The 22,379-nt window shown below is 36.6% G+C and overlaps 2 protein-coding genes across 2 annotated transcripts in view; both read right to left on the bottom strand.

Moving 5' to 3' along the window:
* LOC127641399 (centriolin-like) overlaps positions 1-10,324 on the bottom strand; it is a 42,969-nt gene extending 32,645 nt beyond the window's left edge. The window contains exons 1-6 of the mRNA XM_052124387.1: positions 10,292-10,324; positions 7,805-7,978; positions 7,558-7,688; positions 6,597-6,738; positions 6,196-6,382; positions 5,913-6,106 (exon numbers count right to left, since the gene is read on the bottom strand). Coding sequence (XP_051980347.1) covers positions 5,913-6,106; positions 6,196-6,382; positions 6,597-6,738; positions 7,558-7,688; positions 7,805-7,978; positions 10,292-10,324 — 861 coding nt within the window. The remainder of the gene's footprint in view (positions 1-5,912; positions 6,107-6,195; positions 6,383-6,596; positions 6,739-7,557; positions 7,689-7,804; positions 7,979-10,291) is intronic.
* A 1,280-nt stretch (positions 10,325-11,604) lies between these two features.
* The window catches only part of LOC127640329 (complement C5-like), a 31,223-nt gene continuing 20,448 nt past the window's right edge, over positions 11,605-22,379 (bottom strand). Inside the window, exons 26-41 of the mRNA XM_052122817.1 lie at positions 22,139-22,298; positions 21,284-21,382; positions 20,807-20,978; positions 20,482-20,687; positions 19,882-20,034; positions 19,715-19,777; positions 18,998-19,091; positions 18,872-18,911; positions 16,014-16,116; positions 15,798-15,872; positions 15,579-15,684; positions 13,021-13,104; positions 12,749-12,838; positions 12,431-12,514; positions 12,154-12,295; positions 11,605-11,920 (exon numbers count right to left, since the gene is read on the bottom strand). Coding sequence (XP_051978777.1) covers positions 11,776-11,920; positions 12,154-12,295; positions 12,431-12,514; positions 12,749-12,838; positions 13,021-13,104; positions 15,579-15,684; positions 15,798-15,872; positions 16,014-16,116; positions 18,872-18,911; positions 18,998-19,091; positions 19,715-19,777; positions 19,882-20,034; positions 20,482-20,687; positions 20,807-20,978; positions 21,284-21,382; positions 22,139-22,298 — 1,816 coding nt within the window. The 3' untranslated portion in view covers positions 11,605-11,775. The remainder of the gene's footprint in view (positions 11,921-12,153; positions 12,296-12,430; positions 12,515-12,748; positions 12,839-13,020; positions 13,105-15,578; positions 15,685-15,797; positions 15,873-16,013; positions 16,117-18,871; positions 18,912-18,997; positions 19,092-19,714; positions 19,778-19,881; positions 20,035-20,481; positions 20,688-20,806; positions 20,979-21,283; positions 21,383-22,138; positions 22,299-22,379) is intronic.

Below are 22,379 nucleotides of genomic sequence, written 5' to 3'. Positions count from 1 at the left end.
TACGCAATTATATATATATATACAATATACTGATATGTATGTGTTAAGATCCCTTGTTGTCTGCCCCGTGTTTTCTGTTTCACTCGTCACTGTTCACATTCAATGTCACATTTTCCTTGTTGTCTGCCCCGTGTTTCACTTGTCTGTCTAAAAACTACACTTCCCACAATTCCCTGATCTCATCACTGCCATCATTGCATCATTGTTCTCACCTGTGTCTCGTTTAGTCTTCATTGTGTTTGTGTATTTAAAACCTGTTGTTTTCCTTTTCCTTTGTCGTTCGTTGTACTACAAAATGCAAACATGCAGAAACAACCTCAGAAATGTGCTAAATACATAGCAATTTTATACCATCAACATCTCTCTAAGGAAACACCTGGAATCTCATGAAAACACAATATCGACATCATACAGTGATCAGTGTGGCTTATGGGTAACAGATTGGACTGATGTGAATACCTGACAGAGAGGAACATGAAGTGGAAGATGAGGTTGAAGCAGGAATGCAGAGCAGAAACAGTAAAGGACATACAGACAGTTTACACAAGAGCATAGTGACTGATACAGAAAAGCGGATGATTTCTGTGTGGAAAGCTGGAAATACAAAGACTTTTCAACACTGTTTACAAAGTACCTTTAGGGCAACTGACAACAGTGTAGTAAGAAGAGAGAGCTGAAAAGGGAACTGGCTGAAAATAGACAGGAAAAGGACAGTTGGGAATATTATCCTCTACCCTTGAGTACTTTAAAAGTATATCTGGAATGCATTTTGAATCTGCAAGCATCAAGACATTGGAAATTTGACTGAAAGCAGATATATGAATGTTACAGATTAAATAGGCAGTGGTACCAAATGATTTATCAGGAAATAGAAATATTTTTCAAAGGAGATATCACAATTAAAAGCTTTTTATCAACTTTTTTTAAAAGAAAAATTTCATTCAAATATTTGTGTCATCCAAATCTGAACACAAATTGAGAATTTTTATGAATTTACAGGGAATTAAATAAGCATCCGCCACCAGATAATTGCAGGTATTTCATCCACAGTGGAGGGTAATTTTGTTTATCTACTCATCTAAATCATCTAAAATAACATTGTTATTATATGTACAGTATATACAGAATAAACGTTTCAGCACCCCTGATCAAAATTTCTGTTGCTGTTAATAGCTAAGCGGGCAAAAGATGGCTTGATTTCCAAAAGGCATAAAGTTAAAGATGACACATGTCTTTAATATTTTAAGCAATTTTACTTTTATATATTCATCTGTTATGGTTTCAAAATAACAAAAAATAAAAGGGCCTGAAGCAAAATTTTGGGCACCCTACATGGTCAGTACTTAGTAACATGCCCTGGCAAGTATGCCAGCTTGTAAAAGCTTTTTGTAGCCAGCTAATTGTTTTTCAGTTCTTGTTTGGGGGATTTTTGCCCATTCTTCTTTGCAAAAGGCTTCTAGTTCTTTGAGATTCTTGGGCCATCTTGCATGCACTACTTTTTTCAGGTCTATCAACAGATTTTTGATGATTTTTAGGTCATGGGACTATGAGGCCATGGCAAAACCTTCAGCTTGCACCTCTTGAGGTCGCCCATTGTGGATTTTGAGGTGTCTTTAGGATCATTATCCTGTTGTAGAAGCAATACTCTTTTCATCTTTTTTACATATGGTGTGAAGTTAGCTTAGAGAATTTGCTGGTATTTAATTGAAGCCATTCTTTCCTCTACCAGAGATATGTTCCCCTGTGCCACTGGCATCAACATAAGCCCAAAGCATGATCGATCCACCCCTGTGCTTAACAGTTGTAGAGATGTTCTTTTCATTAAATTCTGCAACCTTTTTGCTCATTGTGGCCAAAATGTTATATTTTAACTCAGTCCACAGGACTTGTTTCTAAAATGCATCAGGCTTGTTTAGATGTTCATTTGCAAACTTCTGGTGCTGCATTTTGTGGCGAGGATGCAGAAAAGGTTTTCTTCTCATGACTCTCCATGAAGATCATATTTGTGCAGGTGTCGCTGCACAGTAGAAGAGTGCACCACTACTCCAGAGTCTGCTAAATCTTAAGGTCTTTTGCAGTCAAACAGGGGTTTTGATTTGCCTTTCTAGCAATCCTATGAGGAGTTCTCTTTGAAAGTTTTATTGGTCTTCCAGACTGCAACTTGAACTCCACCTGAAAATGCTTTGCTATCTTCTTATAGCCTTCTCCTGCTTTGTGGGCATCAATTATTTAAGTTTTCAGAGTGCTAGGCTGCTTAGAGGAGCCCATGGCTGCTGATTGTTGGGACAAGATTTGAGGAGTCAGAGTACGTTTAAAGCTTTGAAATTTGCATCACCTGGCCTTTTCAAATGATGAACAAGCTATAGCCCTAACAAGCTAATTAAGGTCTGAGACCTTGGTAAAAGTTATCTGAGAGCTCAAATCTCTTGGGGAGCCCAACCTTTTGCATAGTGCTCCTTTCATTTTTTCACTCTAAAATTGTACAATATAAAAATAATTCACTAATATTGCTTACAATTTTGAAAAGAATGTTTCATCTTTAACTTTATGCCTTTTGGAGATCAGTTCATCTTCTACTCACTTAACTATTTACAACAACAGACATTTTGACCAGGGGTGCCCAAACTATTGCATGCCACTGTATATATATAATCAAAGTCGCTGGTAAAATTGATCATTCACCCATGTGGCTGGTGGGCAGAAAAGTTAATTTCATACCCTGATTATCTCAGTCCAGTTTAGTGCTGACAAAAAAAGCTTCTCTCATGCACTCGTGAACGTGCAACAGACGTCAAGATTTCCCTGAAAAAAAGTGACAAGTTTTGGGTTGTTTCTGACCAAAACCTTTCTTATGCCTTCAGAAGAAGTGGATTAGGATAAGCTAATTGTGAGCTACCCGGACAAATTTTATTATACTTTTGGATCTTTTTAATCTTGAAGTCAGTTCCTACCAAATTCTGTTGTATTGAAAAGATGGACTGAGAAATTTATTTAAAAAATTTCCTTTTGTGTTCCATATAACAAATAAAGTCATGTGGGCAGGGGTTGCATTAACCAAAAATGATCTGTCAATTACCGATTTTTTTAAACATACACGGATAATTTCAAATGCTTTCCATCATTATGACTAATAAAAAATAAATGATTTAAACCTAGTGCATCAGTTTTGATTTCACTCATGATCAAGTGTATATACACTCACCTAAAGGATTATTAGGAACACCATACTAATACTGTGTTTGACCCCCTTTTGCCTTCAGAACTGCCTTAATTCTACGTGGCATTGATTCAACAAGGTGCTGAAAGCATTCTTTAGAAATGTTGTCCCATATTGATAGGATAGCATCTTGCAGTTGATGGAGATTTGTGGGATGCACATCCACGGCACGAAGGTCCCGTTCCACCCCCAAAGATGCTCTATTGGGTTGAGATCTGGTGACTGTGGTGGCCATTTTAGTACAGTGAACTCATTGTCATGTTCAAGAAACCAATTTGAAATGATTCGAGCTTTGTGACATGGTGCATTATCCTGCTGGAAGTAGCCATCAGAGGATGGGTACATGGTGGCCATAAAGGGATGGACATGGTCAGAAACAATGCTCAGGTAGGCCGTGGCATTTAAACGATGCCCAATTGGCACTAAGGGGCCTAAAGTGTGCCAAGAAAACATCCCCCACACATTACACCACCACCAGCCTGCACAGTGGTAACAAGGCATGATGGATCCATGTTCTCATTCTGTTTACGCCAAATTCTGACTCTACCATCTGAATGTCTCAACAGAAATCCAGACTCATCAGACCAGGCAACATTTTTCCAGTCTTCAACTGTCCAATTTTGGTGAGCTCTTGCAAATTGTAGCCTCTTTTTCCTATTTGTAGTGGAGATGAGTGGTACCCGGTGGGGTCTTCTGCTGTTGTAGCCCATCCGCCTCAAGGTTGTGCGTGTTGTGGCTTCACAAATGCTTTGCTGCATACCTCGGTTGTAACGAGTGGTTATTTCAGGCAAAGTTGCTCTTCTATCAGCTTGAATCAGTCGGCCCATTCCTCTCTGACCTCTAGCATCAACAAGGCATTTTCGCCCACAGGACTGCCGCATACTGGATGTTTTTCCCTTTTCACACCACTCTTTGTAAACCCTAGAAATGGTTGTGCGTGAAAATCCCAGTAACTGAGCAGATTGTGAAATACTCAGACCGGCCCGTCTGGCACCAACAACCATGCCACGCTCAAAATTGCTTAAATCAACTTTCTTTCCCATTCTGACATTCAGTTTGGAGTTCAGGAGATTGTCTTGACCAGGACCACACCCCTAAATGCATTGAAGCAACTGCCATATGATTGGTTGATTAGATAATTGCATTAATGAGAAATTGAACAGGTGTTCCTAATAATCCTTTAGGTGAGTGTATGTGTGTGTGTGTAATCTTCCCCTGTGTATTGCCTGATTTTAAGATGCGTTTAGGGCGATTCGATCAAAAGTGGACAGGCGCCATTGCCATTTACAGACGCATCACCATTTACACTTGATTGTATAGTATATGCATCTCTTTTGACCCCTTCTGTTCGGATTTCGAGGAGACATCAATCATTACAGTGTGTCAATGTGTTACCGCATCATAATAAAACATAAAAAGTATTAAAGATCAAAAAGAAAGCATGAAAAAATTGGCTCACCGTTTCTGCCAGTTATACTTACATTTAATCTTCTAGCACAGAATTCCTGTTATTTTAATGGAGAACTGTTTAAACTGAGCTGATGTGCTTGATATCCAGCATACTGAAGTTTCGTGAAGTCTGTAAATGAGTATATGCACTTTAAATAAAATAGTAGATTATTTCCTTTCAAGCCACACATAACTGCCAAATTTTAAAAAGCTTATTTTAGCTCAGTGGTTGATTGACAGGTGGAACTTTCACCCTCCTGTTTTACCAGACCCATAAAGGAATATTCTGGGTTCAATACAAGTTAAGCTCAATCGACAGCAATTGTGTCATAATACCGATTACCACAAAAATGTATTTACCTTTATTTTTTTATTAAAGGCCAGTCCCTCCTTTTCTTTAAAAAAAAAAGCAACAATCGCAGTGCCAGTGAGGCACTTACAATGGAAGTGAATGTGGGCAATTTAAGTGAATGGGGGCACATTTTTTTAGGGTTTAAAGGCAGAAATGTGAAGGTTATAATTTTATAAAAGCACTTTTATTAATTCTTCTGTTAAAACTCATGTATTATTTGAGTTGTAAAGTTGTTTAAATTGCAAATTAAGTTGTTTTAGGGTTTGTTAACATTACATCGTCATGGTAACAAAGTTGTAAAATTGGCTATAACTTTACAAAGAAAAGGTTAGTAAGTGATTTTATCACACTAAAATCATGTTTACATGCATATTATTTACATCTTATGGCTATACTTTTGAAACAGTATTGTACTCTTCAAAATTGGCCCCCCATTCACTTCCATTGTAGGTAGCTCACTGTAACCCAGATTTGTACTTTTTCTTAAAGAAAACAAGGGGCGAGTCAGAATAAATTTTTTGTGGTTATCAATATTATGCCAAAAATGCTGTCGCTTGATCTTAACTTGTATTGAACCCAGAACATTCCTTTAAGTCAAACATTTATTATACTGAATATCCACTGTTATGTACTGTATATGCCATTATAATAGATGCTACACCCCTGAATGTAGCCTCAGTATTTATGTAATTAAAAAATTATGTAACGAAAAATATTTTTTGTAGCGCAATATCTGCATGTGGGCTTGGAATGACATGAAGGTGAGTAACTTAGGGACATAATTTAACATTTTTGGTGAACTATTCCTTTAAATCAGAGTCGCATTAGAATTCCTTTCATCCCTCTTCACACTGGGGTTGATGAAAGTGAAAACTCCCTACCAAATCACCCTACCAGTTCATTCTTTGTGTCCAGTTCTCTCCTAAGCTGCTCATGGGAGTGCTGCTGCTCCTGATTCTGCAGCCTCAGGCTTTGATTGACTGCTTCCTGCTGCTCCAGTTCTTCCAGTGCTGCAGCCTGCTCTCTCTGGAGCCTTGCAATCTCCTCAGCTCTCACCTTAAGCTCTTGCTCCAAACGCTCAACCTCCTCTGTAAAGACAGTACTGATGGGCTCAGATTATACCACGACAATGGAGGCAAAGATTGGGCCCATAAATGTGAAAGATGAAATGTTGTACCCATGTGAATGCGCTGATGTGTTTGCTCTTGTTCCTGCAGACTAATGGGCTGTCCATCTAATATCTCCAGTGACCTCAGATGGAAGATCAGGAAGAAGTAGTAGTGGGGCAGACTGGAAACAGGGTTCTCTGCTAATGTCAGACTCGTCAGGTTCTTCAGTGGCTTCAGTTTAGTCATCTCATGAAGCTAGATCAAAAGGTGGATCATGTTGCAAATAATATGATTGTGCATACACTAGAATCAAACAGCAGTCTTTTACTTTAAGATGTTCAAGATGTGATAAAAGTGGGCATATTGTTGCTGGGGTAAGCAATTACTGTTGCAATTTATAAAAGGATAAATATAATCAGATGTCTAAACGTACAGTACTTTTCTATGAAAATCACAGAAATTGGCCCACCGATAATATCTTGTTCTTCTGGAGGTTTATGGTCTGAAGTGATTGGAGCTTCTTTGCCAGCCACACTGGTAGATGTTCAATGTTGTTAAAGGCAAGATTCAGAACCTGAAGACTTGTCATGTGCTCTAGACCTTCAATTTTTCTGCAATTAAATGAAATATAAAAATGACTTTACTGGCCTTCTGAACATAATATGTTTTTCTGTAATTTCAGGCATAATGTTCTAAAACACTAACAAAAATAAAAAGTAACAAAAAGTACAATGGTACTCCAATGTTTTTTGGACATGGTAGTACTTTGCTTTTTGGACACATAACATGGCAATGCCATTTAAGGATATGTACCATCGGATTCTTTGAAGTATCATGTAAATACATAGTACAGGGGTTTTTAAAATGTCAATGTCAAATGTCAAACGCTGTATCTGTACAGCGTTTTCACAATAAATATTATTCCAAAGCAGCTTTACTGAGAATATGGCGAATGAGCAACCCCAGTGAGCAAGCTAAAGGTGACAGGTAAAGGTTCATGAAATATATATATTATTTATCACAAATCTATATACAGATTTTTTACAGTTAAAACTAGGGGATCAGAGATGTCAGTTGAATAAAATAATAATGATTAATCTCATGACTTCCAACCAGTCTTTAGAAAGCAGAACATACAGCAATAATGTAAAATTTGGTCATGTCAAATGTTATTTTTTTTAAATATTTTTTGTACATTTTTACATTTTCACTTTTCTTTAACTGACCAATTAGATTAGAGATCCACTGACCTCTAGCACATCCTTGAAAACCCCTGCATAGTACACAAATACAGTAATCATTCAGTACCAGGGTAGACATAAAAGTTCCACCATGTATTACAATCTGACACCATCACAGTACTATGGCACTATGTTTTTATTTTTGTAAGGGAATATCATTTTTAAGAAGAAAACAGCAAAGTCTCTTACGTTATCCTATTATTGGAAAGGTGGAGTTCCCGTAATTTGCATAGCTTCTCGAGTTTCTCAATTCTTTCGATCCTGTTGTCACTGAGGTTAAGAATCTGCAGGTGATCATACTTGTCCAAGTTTTCAATATACTGTAAAAATAAGAAAGCACTAATGTCAATAGAAATGAAATGCAACCCCCCAAACACTACTACATAAAGCTTGCCATTCACACTAAACACACTTATAAGACATGTTTTAATCTTACCCTGAATTGTTTGTCACTACTTGTAGATGTAGACAGATCCAGAGTCCAAACAAAAGCTAAATATTCACATTTAGTCAATCGCCTGAGCAGATCCTCAGTGATATATCGTGTTCCCTTGTATTTTCTTTTATCTGCAAGTAAATAGGCTATTTGAGTAAATCCATGCAAGTAAATCTGAGAAAGAGAATGCTTGAGACACACTTCAGAGTAGTTCAGATCTCCCCAGCCATATTCTCACCATAAACAATGATAAACTTTGTCATTTATCATAATAAATTCATAAAAAGTTGTATGATTTGTTTCTAAATTTTGAATAATATTTAACCCTCAAATATATGTTTTGCTATTATTATTACATACTTGGGTTTTAAGCAACCCGGCACATAAAGTATATCTATCGCAAATGGATTTACAAAATGCTCAGACAGTGACAAATTTTCTAAACTTTTTCAAGACACTTAGAAAATAAAATGTTGATGTTTTATTTTTCATATATCAAAGAGATGATGCAAGAAATATAGAACAAGACTCATTACTTCCAAACTGAAATTTCACAAGACATAACTGGCTGTAAAACACATACTGAGATACACATAACACATAAGATACACATATGTATTTTCTCAGGCACTTTTTGAGTCTAAATAGATGCACAACTTACACAATTTCAGTAGTACACAGAAATAACAATAGTTAAATCATACTGTTCATGTGTGCTATAGTTTACTTTGATGTTGTTTCTTCATCAAATAGTAATGTCAAATATCAAATCACTGGAAAATCAGCACCACCTTGAGGAAGAAATAGCATATATAACATGTTTGTGTACATGCATATATTGAATACTGATAATTCACCACTGTCACACGGAAAATCAATGTGATATAGTAGTCATTTGAATGAATATAATGCTCATTTGTCTTGTAATAAACAAAGAAATTGATATTATGTGATAGTAAACTTGTATTAGAATTGAAATATTCATAAAAATATGGTTTACAGAGCACACACACACACACACACACACAAAAAAACACTATTACATATCTTGGTCTTTAATGATCCTATACACTTTTGGTAATTAAGCAGTTATTATTACTGGATATTTTGTGCAAGTTTGTCAAGTCTTTTTATTAGTTTTTACACTATTCAGAAAAGGATGATTGAGGAATACTTAAGAGGGGTTGGCAATGCATAACCCAAAAAAATGGATGAGGTACAGTGGGTGGAATGAGGTCCTTGGCCACTTAAACTATTAAATCAGCAGAATTTCCAACAGCAATTTCAATATATCACAAAAAAAACAAATCTTTAAGTTTGCAAAGCAAAAAAAAATAAACACATCCACGATCAACAAAAGACATGCTGAACAGGCAAGTCACTGTTTTGTCAACTGGCCCGAGATTTCTTACACTCTCTCAATGGGTCATCATTATTGTTGAGCTCTGGGTTATAAGTCTGGTCTGTTGTTGTATAGGTTGCAAGTGTACAGTAGTTCTAGTAGAGACAAGTCACTGAAATGACCACAAAGTTTTGGCCCCTACTAGTATCCCTGCAGTCAGTGAATGCATACTGTATATCTGTGACAAGGAGGAGGGCATGGCTGGGCCATGGTGATGCGCTGCAGGCACTGAATCAGCAGGACAGTGAGATAACGAGGAGCCGGAGGTGCCAGTTCGAGAGAGAGAGAGAGACATACATGGCCGTGTTGTGAGTGTGTTCTTATGTTTTATGTTGGTTTAAGATTATGTTGACTTTTGTTGGTTCCCGCCTCCTCCTTGCCCACCTTTGAACTGTTACAGTTGTGACGAAAACTGGTAGGGAGGAGGGATGCGCTGTTGCGGAGTCCTCGCCACTGCCATCTGCCAGGTGAGCAGCCACCGCATCTGCCTGGGGACAGAGGGGTCGCTGCCGGCCACCGAGAGCCAGAGGAACCGCTGCCATCTGCCGAAGAAGGGGAGAAGCGGTTCCATCCGCCAGAGGCCTCACTGCCGGCTGCTGAGAGCTGGAGAACTCACTGCCGTCTGCCAGGGGAACAGCCCATAGGGCAGCGTAGTTAGTCAGACCGTTGGAGCCCCAGCCTGAATCAGGCAGGGGAGGAGTGTGATGAGGAGAAGGGCGTGGCCAGGCCGTGATGATGCACGGCCAGCGCTAAATCAGCTGATCAGTAGGAAAGTGAGATAAAGGGGAGCCGGAGACGCCAGTTCGAGAGAGAGACGCACGAAGCTGAGTTGTGTGTGTCCTTATATTTTATGTTGGTTTAAGTTTATGTTTACAATTAAACTTTATGTTTACTGTTCAGCCGGTTCCCGCCTCCTCCTTGCCCACCTTTGAACTGTTACAATATCCAAAATCAATGAAAATGTATGGGCTTGAATGAAGGACATTTACTGCAGAGTGAATGTAGTAAGTAACATTACTAAACTGCCACTGCCGGCCAGAGAGTCTCGTTTACTGTAGGAGATGAGCAATAACAGACTGATTTACCATCATCACTGGCATCATGTCTAAGATCTCCATCCTCAGTGTCTGATTGAGAAACAGCTGGGAGAATGTTTTCACTGTGTTTGGCAAACTATCTGAATTATTTCAGTATTATGCTGTAACATGTTTGTTTTCCTCCATTTAAAGGGATAGCTCACCCCAAAATGAAAATTCTCTCATCGTTTATCACCCTCATGCCATCCCAGATGTTTATGACTTTCTTTCTTCTGCTGAACACAAATTAAGATTTTTAGAAGAATATTTTAGCTGTGTTTGATCTGAGTGGTGACTTAATTTTGTAGCTAAAAGAAAATCACATAAAGGCAGCATAAAAGTAATCCATAAGACTCCAGTGGTTTAATCCATAGATCTTCAGCAGCAATATGACATGTGTGGGTGAGAAACAGATAAATATTTAAAGGAGACCTATTATGTCCCTTTTTACAAGATATAATATAAGGAAAGCAAGATAAAGGGGAGCAGGAGGCGCCAGTTCGAGAGAGAGAGACACACAAGGCTGCATTGTATGTGTGTCCTTATATTTTATGTTGGTTTAAATTTATGTTTACAATTAAACTTTATGTTGACTGTTCAGCCGGTTCCCACTATAACTCTTGGTGTCCTAGGTGTCAAGAGGAGACGCAGGAGTAGGAACTTTAAATCCTTTAATTACAAACACTGGAGTAACATCAAACATAACAATACAATTCAAGGATTGACAAAACTAGAGGGTATATATACACTTGGAACTTAATGAGGGAATGACATACAGGTGGGGATAACGAGGGAGTGATCAGGGCAGTGACTTCTGGGAAACGTAGTGCAGGAGAGAACTTCAAAATAAGAGTCCTTGAATGTGGTGAAGACAGACTGTGACACCCGCCTCCTCCTTGCCCACCTTTGAACTGTTACAATGTGTCTGTTTTCAGCAATATGACATGTGTGGGTGAGAAACAGATCAATATTTATAGGAGATCTATTATGTCCCTTTTTACAAGATATAATATAAGTCCCCAGGTGTCGCCAAAATGTGTCTGTTTCATCACAAAATACCCCACGGATCATTTATTATACCATGTTATAAATACCTCTTTTTGGGTGGAATCAAAAACGCGCCGATTTTGTGTGTGTCTCTTTAAATGCAAATGAGCTGCTGCTCCCCGCCCCCTTTCCGGAAGAGTGTCGCATAATAGGTCTCCTTTAAGTAATTTTTTGCTAGAAATTCTTCTCCCTGCCCAGCAGGGGGGTGGCATGCAGAGAAGAATAATTTTTCCCCTACACAAATTCTTTACTCCATGCATCAATCTTCAATAAAAATGAAATAAAAATCATCATACAATTTAGGATCAGAAATAGTAAATTTTATTGAAGGATGCTTTTAGGCCTGTTCAGACCTGTTGGATTATGCTATCATGTACAAGAACCCAACAAAGTTATAGCATAACAATAGTCATAAGAATGACATCTTCTAATTGGCATTGTATTTTTCACTGATCCTCACAGCCAGATAATAAGAAATCTAATTCAAAATCATTCAAAACTTTGACATATTTTCTGCAGGCTTCATCTCTGCAGTTGGAGTCGTGTGGCCACCAGTTCACCCAAGATTGTGAGTCCATAGGAAACTTATACCTGAAACATGGTTTGGAGAAAATCAGTGTATAAAATGAAAGATGGGATAGTTTGAGATTTTATGATGCTTGAATGTCATACTAACTGATCCAGCAATGCAAGGTGTTAAACAGTTAATTATAGAATTTAACAAGAGTTCTAAGCTGTTGTATAGTCTGAGAAAGTTCTTCATCACACAAGATGCAAGATGTGTGACTGTTAAAAAATGAGCAGGAGAGCAGATAAGAACTCACTTGTAAGAACGACCCACTTGTATCTGCATGCGCTCAGCAGTCATGATTAGATACTGCTTACCAACTTCGAAATTTGTAGAACTGCAAGTTGCCTTTTTAATTAATTCTATCTCTGAATCTTTTTTTAGGTCAACTCCTTGTTCTGTACAACAGAAAATAAGTTGCATTGTGTCAGGAAGCTTGTTATAAAAATTGCTTATTTGAAAAAATATAGAATTTTTATTACTACTTAATTAAAAAAAAAGTAATGATACAAATATATTTAATACACTCTTGCCTTTTTGGAGGACTGCTTCAACTTTTGCTTTGTAAGTCACAAAATCCCCACCTGCCTTGGAGGATTCAATTAACACTCTAAAAGCTGCAAAAACAAAACAAATAAACAATTTCAAAACATGAAGTAAATTACACTCAAAATATTTAAATAGAGTCTATTTTTAAGATCTACTCATTTCAATTTTAGGACAATTTCCATCAAACTGAATTGAATATTCTTTAACTAGTCTACATATTATGAATTCAGAATAAATTAGAGACTTCATTAAACTTAATGAGGATGGACTTCATATTAATTTAACCTTAAATCAATATTTACCATATTTGACATTTTCTTTGCACACATCCTTGATGAGCTGTTCAATGGTGATACTGGAATCAATGGTGGATTTAAAGTTGCAGCATTCCGCTAATTTAAAAAAAGGACAAAGAAATACAAATACATTTTTAGCCAAAGACATATTACACTCAGCATATGGTCAGAGTAAATAATACTTTTATTCATTAAAACTTTCTCGCATAAATTTAAAATGAAAATGGCGCAGAAGGAGTATAAATGTGCAACTTCAGTCTGGTGCATGTGTTGCTTACCTGCCATGCATTGGCATTTGTCTCCCTCACAGAGTCGTAACAGCTTACGGCTTTCTGGATAGTAGTACTTGATGCATTCATTTGCTACCAAAACATAAAATGAGTTTATTAGCCTACATATTAAAGTAGACCTAGATGAATGTCACAGTACTAGGCATAAATGATTGAATGAATGAATCAGACATAAATCCAACATGAACTGGTCTTACTGAAACTGTGACTCTATATTTATTTTTACCAAACTTGTTAAACGTGTCTCCAGGTACAATTCCCTGCAGTTTTTAGGTGAAATGAACACTAGAAGCGCTACAACAACTGTGTGCTTTTTTTACATTCATTCAAATCATGACTTCAATGGCTGATTATGACTTAATAAATACATATTTTTCTCTCTGTTACTCAGAACCTGCTATTTTATGAAATCGACACTCTTTTACTCTAATGCATCATTTGAAAAACAATACATTTTAACGCTTGTATTACAGACCCACCTACATACGCCACAATATTAAAACCACCTGCCTCTCAGAACAGCATGCTGAGATGATATTCTTCTCACCACAATTGTACAGAGTGGTTATCTGAGTTACTGTAGACTTTGTCAGTTTGAACCAGTCTGGCCATTCTCTGTTGAGCTCGCTCATCAACAAGGTGTTTCTTTCCACAGAACTGTCGCTCACTGGATGTTTTTTTATTTTTGGCACCATTCTGATTAAATTCTAGAGATTGTTGTGTGTGAAAATCCCAGGAGATCAGCAGTTACAGAAATACTCATACCAGCCCATCTCTCTGATCTTTTTCATACCTATACACCTACTCGTACCCTCAGATCTACCTCATCAACTCTTCTTGTCTTACCACGTATCCATCTGAACACTATGGCTTTTAGTTACACTGCCTCTCACTTATGGAATTCCCTTCCTTTGAACATTCGTAACAGTGAAATTATTAAAATATCGTCTTAAAACTCACCTTTTTAAACAGGCTTTTTTATGACTGTGCCTGCTTTGAGTTTATAAATTGTATCTTCCAAAGTTTTATTGTATATCATAATACTGTTTGCTTAATGTTGTTATTGTTGATGCTTTCAAGGTTGACTTTTTTGTGTAAAGTTTGCCTGGTGACCTTAAGTTTGGTGAAAGGTGCCTATAAATAAAACATTTTATTATTATTATTATTAATATTATTATTTAAAGTCTACGGTAACTCAGATAATCACTCTGTACAATTGTGGTGAGAAGAGTATCGTCTCAAAATGCTATTCTGAGATGCGGGTTTGAGCTGTTTTGGCAGCACGAGGGGGACCTACACAATATTAGGCAGGTGGGTTTAATGTTGTGGCTGATCGGTTTATTTACACTTCTTGCAAAGTGATTAACTTGCGTGCTAACTCACCTCATAGAACGTTGGACTTTGGATTCAGAGTACCGTGGTTCAAGACCAATCATAAAGTCAAGCTAACACGTGTCATACAAGCAAAATGAAATTATGTGGTTGCTTTAGAAAATGTTCTTTTCATTTTGCTTCTACATTTCAAAACACTATCAGTTAACTTTAGACGTTGAATAGGTAAGGATGTATTTTTAAACGTCTCTATGTTTATATTTATATTTTAAAACTCTATTGTCAGGTTCAGGCTTAAAAGCAAAAAGGCTGCTTAGACATGAAATCGGTAATGAGACAGATGCATTGCACGCAATAGATGTGTTTTATTCTACATCAGACTTCGGAGTTCCTCTGATGCACTTGAGCACATACGCACATGCACACTCTTCAGATGGGTCCGTTCTATTCAGAAGAGATCATCCCTATGCCCTATTCCCTTCAAAGACTTTTCCATCCACTGTGAGAGCAGTGGAGGGCTGAAAGATGTGGGGCTCCAAAATAAAATAATTTGGAACTCACATTTTAAGTCATATTTATTGAAAATTCTATTTGAAGGAAAAAGTGCTGATTTATCCCATTTGGAATGCAACCAAAAATGCCACTTGCTTGTTAATATGGACACGGAAACAGTGTTCTCTTTCTCTTAACAGCCTTTAAGCTCTTGAAATGGCTGCATTTATGTTTATATTACATTTCAGAATGCCACTTTCTGCAAAACCCTGAATAAGTATTTTTTTTAAATGCATGAAAATGTGATCAAAGTCTTGACAGAATGAAAGATGTATATGCAATAAAAGTTATAGAAGCCTCAGTGAAGTGAAATGATGTCCACACAGCAAAATATGGTGCTTCTAACCACAGGTAAATAGCTGTAGTTCCAACCACACAACTTTGCGATGTTGTTTGACAATGTTGGTTGGAACTACTGTTTCGGGAAACAATGTTGGTAACTATGGAACTTACGACCATATTTGGCTAACAATGCTTTTGGGAAATGCACCCCAGCCTGACACAGCAACATTAACTCAACCAATGGTGTGAGTTTGGGGTGGGGCTATCTGTTTTCCAAAAACCTGTTTGAAAACAATCATTTTTGCAATTCAATTTGGTGACGCTTGCTGGTCAGAAACATCACACTTTAGCTTAAACTTTAAGCATTTGTAGAAACATACCTCGATCATAAAATTCATAAACTCTGAATACAGAGGCTTTAGTCATGCCAGTTTCAAAGTCCTCTTGAATACGGAAACCCACACAGTAGAACTCCTCTGAGGGAATCTGCGTGATAAGCAATGTATGCAATAAATATTCTACAGGATTAAACACATATCACATTGTAGAAATACAAAATGTGCCAGATGTGGAGATTTCTTATGTTTGATGATACTCACTGAATCAATTTGAAGGATGACTTTGTCACCCATGATTTCGTAGTTGGAAAATCGTGACTCAAGTCCATTCTGGTACTGCAAAATTAAATGTAAAATATCACACAGTTAAAACAATTAAATAAAAAATAGTAATAAATATAGGTGGGTTTATATATATATATATATATATATATATTGGATGAATGCAATACTGCAAGAGAATATTAATTATCTTACCATATCTAGATCTTCCAGAACTGGGCTCACCCCAGTCGGCAAATGAATTTCCATTACTGTGAGTCCTGCCTCACTCCCAACTGCGTTTTCATGTGGCTTGTATCTTCACACAAATTGGAAGGGTGATTCACATTTTCATTTTTAAGTATTTTAAAAATCATAATATTGCAGAAAATTTCATTTCAAACTTGTACTTATGATAAGAGTTTCTACAAAGACTGTAAAATATTTTTCTTTTCCTGTTTTGTCTTCCAATACAAATATCTAAAGATCCCTAATTTTACTGGATAATAAATAATAAGACTTGTTTTCAGATATATCTCTGAACATACCCCTTAAAACATGTATAAAACATGCTGTATTAATAGTATAAAAATAAACTTCAAGTAATATTCTCTGAAAACAAGTCTTAAAGGGGTCATGAAATAAATGTTTTTATCTTACCTAAGGTCCACTGATAATGTTAGTAAATTTTTAGCACTAAAATAGTCATGGTTTAGTAATTAATTATCATTTTCCACCCTGTTTTTTGCTCTATCTCTGAAAAGTTCAGTTTTGAAATTCCCACTGTTCTATTTGGCTAACATCATGCAGCCCCTCAAATACACAATCATATTTGAAACTCAGTCAGAAGAGAATGAACCAGCTACACAACTTTATAAAGATACATTTCAGTGTTTACACATATCACACATCCAACACATTTCATCCGAATACATTATACTGTTCAGTCAAGCACCATAACCATCAAACAGTCATGACATATGAAATATTCATGAATGAAACAGTTTACTTACATTTTTGCAATCAATTACAAGTATTTTTACCATCCTTCAATAACAGTTCCTTTGCAAAGCTTGAATCGTAATACATAGCCCATAGCACGATGAATAGACAAAGACACGCATAGGTGCACTGAGGTGCATATCACCAGAAACTTATCCAAGCGGACCATATTTACACCAACATACACCATTGATTAAAAATAGTGCAGATCGGTGAAAGAACAGTATGTTTTTAAATTTTATCCCCTTTTCTCCCCAATTTGGAAAGCCCAGTTCTCACTACTTAGTAGGTCCTCATGGTGGCGCGGTTACTCACCTCAATCCGGGTGGCAGAGAACAAGTCTCACGTCTCACTTCTGAGACAGTCAGTCCGTGCATCTCATCATGTGGCTCGCTGTGATGACACCACAGAGACCTCCAGCACGTGGAGGCTCATGCTACTCTCCACGATCCACGTACAACTTACTATGCACCCCATTGAGAGCAAGAACCACTAATTGTGACCACGAGGAGGTTACCCCATGTTGCTCTACCCTCCCTAGCAACTGTGCCAATTTGAGAGCCACCCAGGCCCTGATAGAACAGTATGTTGAGCAGTTTGTGTTTAGTACAGCAAAAGGAATGAAGCTGAATGGAGTCTCCTTTTCTGAGTTGTTCTGAGTTAAATCGGCACTATAAACATGACAATGGTAAAAGATGGCTATCTAATGCAACAATAACAAAATTTAAAAATAGTCCAGATGGGTCTTTTGGTGTTCAAAAATAGTTGGTAACACTAGGCCGGTCTCTCTCCCCCTCTGTTTACGATATGAACTGAATGCCAGTGTGCGGGACCAAGGGTGTGATGACACATGTTGTGGGGCGTGCAAATACAAATGAGCAATTACTGCGACGCAATTTCTAAGTTCACACATCAAAGCAAGTCATTTAAAAGGCATCAGTATTGGCAATACAGAGGTAATTATTAGTCAGTTAGCGGATAATACTGCCCTGTTCTTAGAAGAGTCTCTGCAAATGTCAGCAGCCCCATGTACTCTTCATCTCTTTTCTAAAGCCTCAGGCCTACATTTTAATCTTAATATATGTTAATTACTTTCGTTAAAAAAAAAAAGTATGATTTCTTCAATTGTTGGTATTGCAGTCAAAAACTGTGTTACATATTTGGGTATACAAATGACCAAAGATAACTCTAGATGCACTGCTAATTTTAACCCAGTTGTTACAAAAACAATGAAACGCTTAATTGCTGGCTGCAGAGAGACCTTTCTTTGAAAGGGAGAGATTTGCTTAAGGCAGAGGGTCTGTCTCGCCTAACTGGAATATTAATTACATTTTTATGGAAAAAAAAATCCCATTATTTGAAAAAGTCAGTGATACTAAATTCTCACAAAAAGGGTGGCTTTAACTTCATTGATTTTAGCTCACTAAATAACACAATTAAAATCCCACCGTTGGTGGGGCAAAGTTTTTTTTTTATGTCATTATGATATTCAAAATCTCCCTGTCAAGCTATCTAACTTTCACCAACAAGATCTTTTGGCATGGACTCTCATTTACAAGCATAACTTTTCTCCTCATCGGTGTTACAAATGAAACAATAGGAACATTTTATTTAAGAATAAATCTTTGTTCTAAAATCAATGATTCAGTAATGGGATATTGAATGTTACAGCTCTTTAATAACGAAGGTCTGTTATTTAGGTATACAGAATTTCTTTCAGAATATAATATACCAGTAACTCCTAAAGAGTTTGCCACAGATATGGATGCTATTCCATTTGGCATACACATACTTTTCAAAAATTATACTCTCTCTTTAGGTTCATTACCCTATAAATGCTCTTTTTAGACTGGGGAGGAAGTTTTGAGTTCTGAAATTGACATCAGGTTTTTATTGTACAGATACGTCTTAAATGTCTTAATATCAAGGAAAATTGTATTTTCCATTTCATGACCCCTTTAATATCTTGTAAAATTTTTATTCCTGAGTAAATTAATCTTGTTTTAAGGATATTTAGATATTTTACTGGAAAATAAGAAAAAACTTTGCAATAAGAACATTCTACAACTTACTTTGCACATGCCACAATCCGCTGTGACAAAAACATGGGATCTGAACAAAAAGAAAACAGATTTTCACTTAAAGTTGTTTCTGAAATAATACTGGATGTAGCAATGCAGATAAAGATTAAAACCTACCATTTGAATTTGCCATACGGTCATGAATGTCAATTGATGTCTCAAACTGGCAGTTTTCATCAATTTCATTCATCTCATAGAACACTGTTCTCAACTGAAAAAAATGTATATACATACAATGGTTTGTGTAGAAAAGCAATTAACGACAAGACTGCAAACTGACATGTACATGCCGCTTTCTACGTTTCACTGCAGTTTCCTGGTGAAATGAACACTAGAGGCGCTACAACAACTATTTGTTTTATTTATTGTCACACAAATCACAAGTACAATTGCTGATTTAGATTTTATAAAAATGTATTTTTCACTCCAAACTATGTTATCATATCAAAACACTTTTACTTTAATGTGTGATTTTCAAAATGATACATTTTAACACTTGTATTACAAGCCCACCTACATATACACACTTATTCCTATATCATTAGCTTGCTTGGTAGCTCACCTAATATAGTATTGGACTTTGAGCTAGATGGCTAAAATGTGCTCAAATTAAAACCTTCTTCTAAAATTCACCTTAAAAACCTTGTCTAATAACAGCCTAATTTCGCTCGATTTTGGCACCCCCTGCTGGACATTGCACATTAAAACTGCAGCCAAACGTGTAATGAAGCACATAATTTCAGTTTTGCAAAAATGTTGTAATGCACACATACATTTTGTCTTTGTAGTGTTTAAATACAGTGAAAATGACTCTTTTAATGAAAGCTCACTTACTGTGACAAATGACACGCCAGAGCTCATTGCTGTTTTAACAATAATATCGTCATTTTGGGTCACCTTTTCAAAGAAGCAAAACATTTTTGTATTCGATTTGGAAATCAAGTCATTGCTCCCTTTAAACAGTGGTTTCCATTGTTAATTGTAGAAATTAGAGATCTTGCCTCTATTGGTTTAGCCACTGGCATCTGCTGATTTAGTTGTATACGGCTGATGTCACCTTTAGTCTTGTATTCAATGCTGACCACCATGTCTAATTTGGCTTGTTTAGCAAGGATGCTGTACTTAGTTAGGGCCTCCAAAGTGAGAATAGTATCCTGGAAATATGCGGAAAGGCAGATCACATTTGAGAAATATAAAAATTAAAAGCTAATAATAATTGTTTATGCTGTATTCCATATTTGTAAGTCACTTTGGAAAGAAAAAAAGATAGTTAGAAGATAGCTGGAATACAGACAGGCAGACAGACAGATAGTCAGACAGATAGATATATTTTTACCATATTACCACTTGCTGCTGTCAAGTTTAGATACAATTTTGCTTGGTTCATTAATTTCATATATGAGGTGGGGATTTGAACCCAGGTCCCCTCGCATGCTAGAGTTGAAAACTATACCTCATGACTAACAAGTCTTATAATTTTGTCATCATGTCTTATTTAGTCTAGGGCACCAAGTAAGCCAGGACTGCCACTGGTGTCCCTTAAACTGTAGACTGCATTTAAGTGTACCATGTAAAACTACTTGCCACATGTGCAAGAGTACCTGTGTTGAATGGAGACCCCCTCCATATCTCTGGTCTTGCGTCAACCAGTTCAGGATTGGTTTTGCATAGCTGGAATCACCTCTATATAAAGCATTAAGCAGGACGTAAACTGTTGTTTCCACCATATTTGCTGTTTCTTTACTGGGTTTTAATCGATCCTTGATTTGTTTTGTGTCTTCCCAGTAACGAACTGTGACTGGGTCACCTGCAATGTAAAATAAAATCTGACATGTTGTCTTATAAATATATGTAGTCTAAAATGTTTACAACAAAATCAGATTTTTTTTTGTCCCAATATGTAGAATAGCATGAAGAAGATTTTACCTTCAATCTGAGCCTCTTTTTTAAGTTCCTCGTAAAGTTTGACTGCAGGCATGCTATGTATGTCTGCTAGTGTCAGGGCATAGGATGCAATGGCTCTAACATATACATTTTGTATCGTCTTCGTCTTAGAGTAGAGGTACCTTGCTGCTTGATCTATGGCATTTCTAAAGGCCTAGATAGAGAAATGTGTTTTTATCCAACAAGGCTTCCTCGAGTATTGTCATCAGATCTCTATAATAATCACTGTATTGCACTTCAAGCTGCATTTTAGATAGTTATTACATTGTCATTATCAGTGTATGATTAAGTTAATAACAGCAGTACCTCCCATTGCTAGTCATATGATATGATGTACTGTCATTGCTACAGAGCAAATATTTCGGTGTTAAAAGTTTTCTTTTTCTGGTTGGAATTCCAAACCCAGTAATCCTTTATCTGAATTTGTTAAATTTGTTCAGATTTTACTGCCAGTTGTACCTGTATGTTAACATTTTGTATCTTCAGAGCATTTGAGATTCCAATCATCACATAAGATGTGAGGAAAACTGTCTCTTCAGTTACATCTGCTCCGGCACCCTTTAAGAAATAAGACAATGTGAATCAAAATGCTGCAAAACATAATACCAACACTCTATATAATTTACATAATCCAATGTGTAAGGGATAATGTACAGCCAGCCGGTCATTATCGCAAAATAAGCTGAACATTTAAAACCCTAAGGGGGTTTATTTTGCGATAATGATCAATAGAACACGGTTATTTAACAAGTCATTAAATACAAAGACATGAAATATTGATTTCAGTTTATATTATTGTATTATCTTACTTGTAGATAAGCTTAAAGCGCCTTCCACTAAAAAAAATAGTAAACACTCAGCCTAGCAACAAGACGAACACTGCAACAATATTACAGTATTAATGCAAATACTATTGTCCATCTGCAATCCAATTAGCCTAACTTTTTCAATTGACTACTTAGCCAGCATATTTAGCTACAATGTAACATGTCCTACTCTATTAAGCTCTCTCTCATCCATCTCGTTGAGTCTATTAACGATTTCTTAGGAATATTGTCCTTTCATCTTTAAAGGTTTTATGCTCACCATATACTGTATTACAATTAATATTGGAGTCATAAATAACCATTTTGAGTTGCAAGATGGTGTCTATTACATATTTTTGTTCTGACAAGAGGAAGACCACGGAGGGATACGAGAAACATGAACGTAGCACTGGTTTGTTGCAAACCAATCAGAATCAAGTATTCCAGAGAGTATAATTATAGTAATACATATAATGCATAATATACTGTATGAGGTTTCTTCTCTTACCATAAGTTTTAGTGGTTTGATTTTTGACTTCTCAGTGAAGGAGCCATCGTTATTTTGACATTCTTTTATTAGCCACTGAATGGTGTTGGTCAGCACATCGGTGTTTACAGGGATATATTGATTCATATCAGCAAACGTCTTGACAATGAGAGCCGTCACCCTAGGGAGGTATTGTCCATGCAACAGATTACCTCATTTCAGCAGATATTGGGAGAAAAAATAGGGCAAAGAACTTGTAGAA

This window comes from Xyrauchen texanus, chromosome 4 (assembly GCF_025860055.1).
Source record: "Xyrauchen texanus isolate HMW12.3.18 chromosome 4, RBS_HiC_50CHRs, whole genome shotgun sequence".
NCBI lineage: Eukaryota > Metazoa > Chordata > Actinopteri > Cypriniformes > Catostomidae > Xyrauchen > Xyrauchen texanus.
The sequence above is the reverse complement of the archived record's forward strand: the minus strand, read 5'-3'. Positions and strand labels throughout refer to the sequence as shown.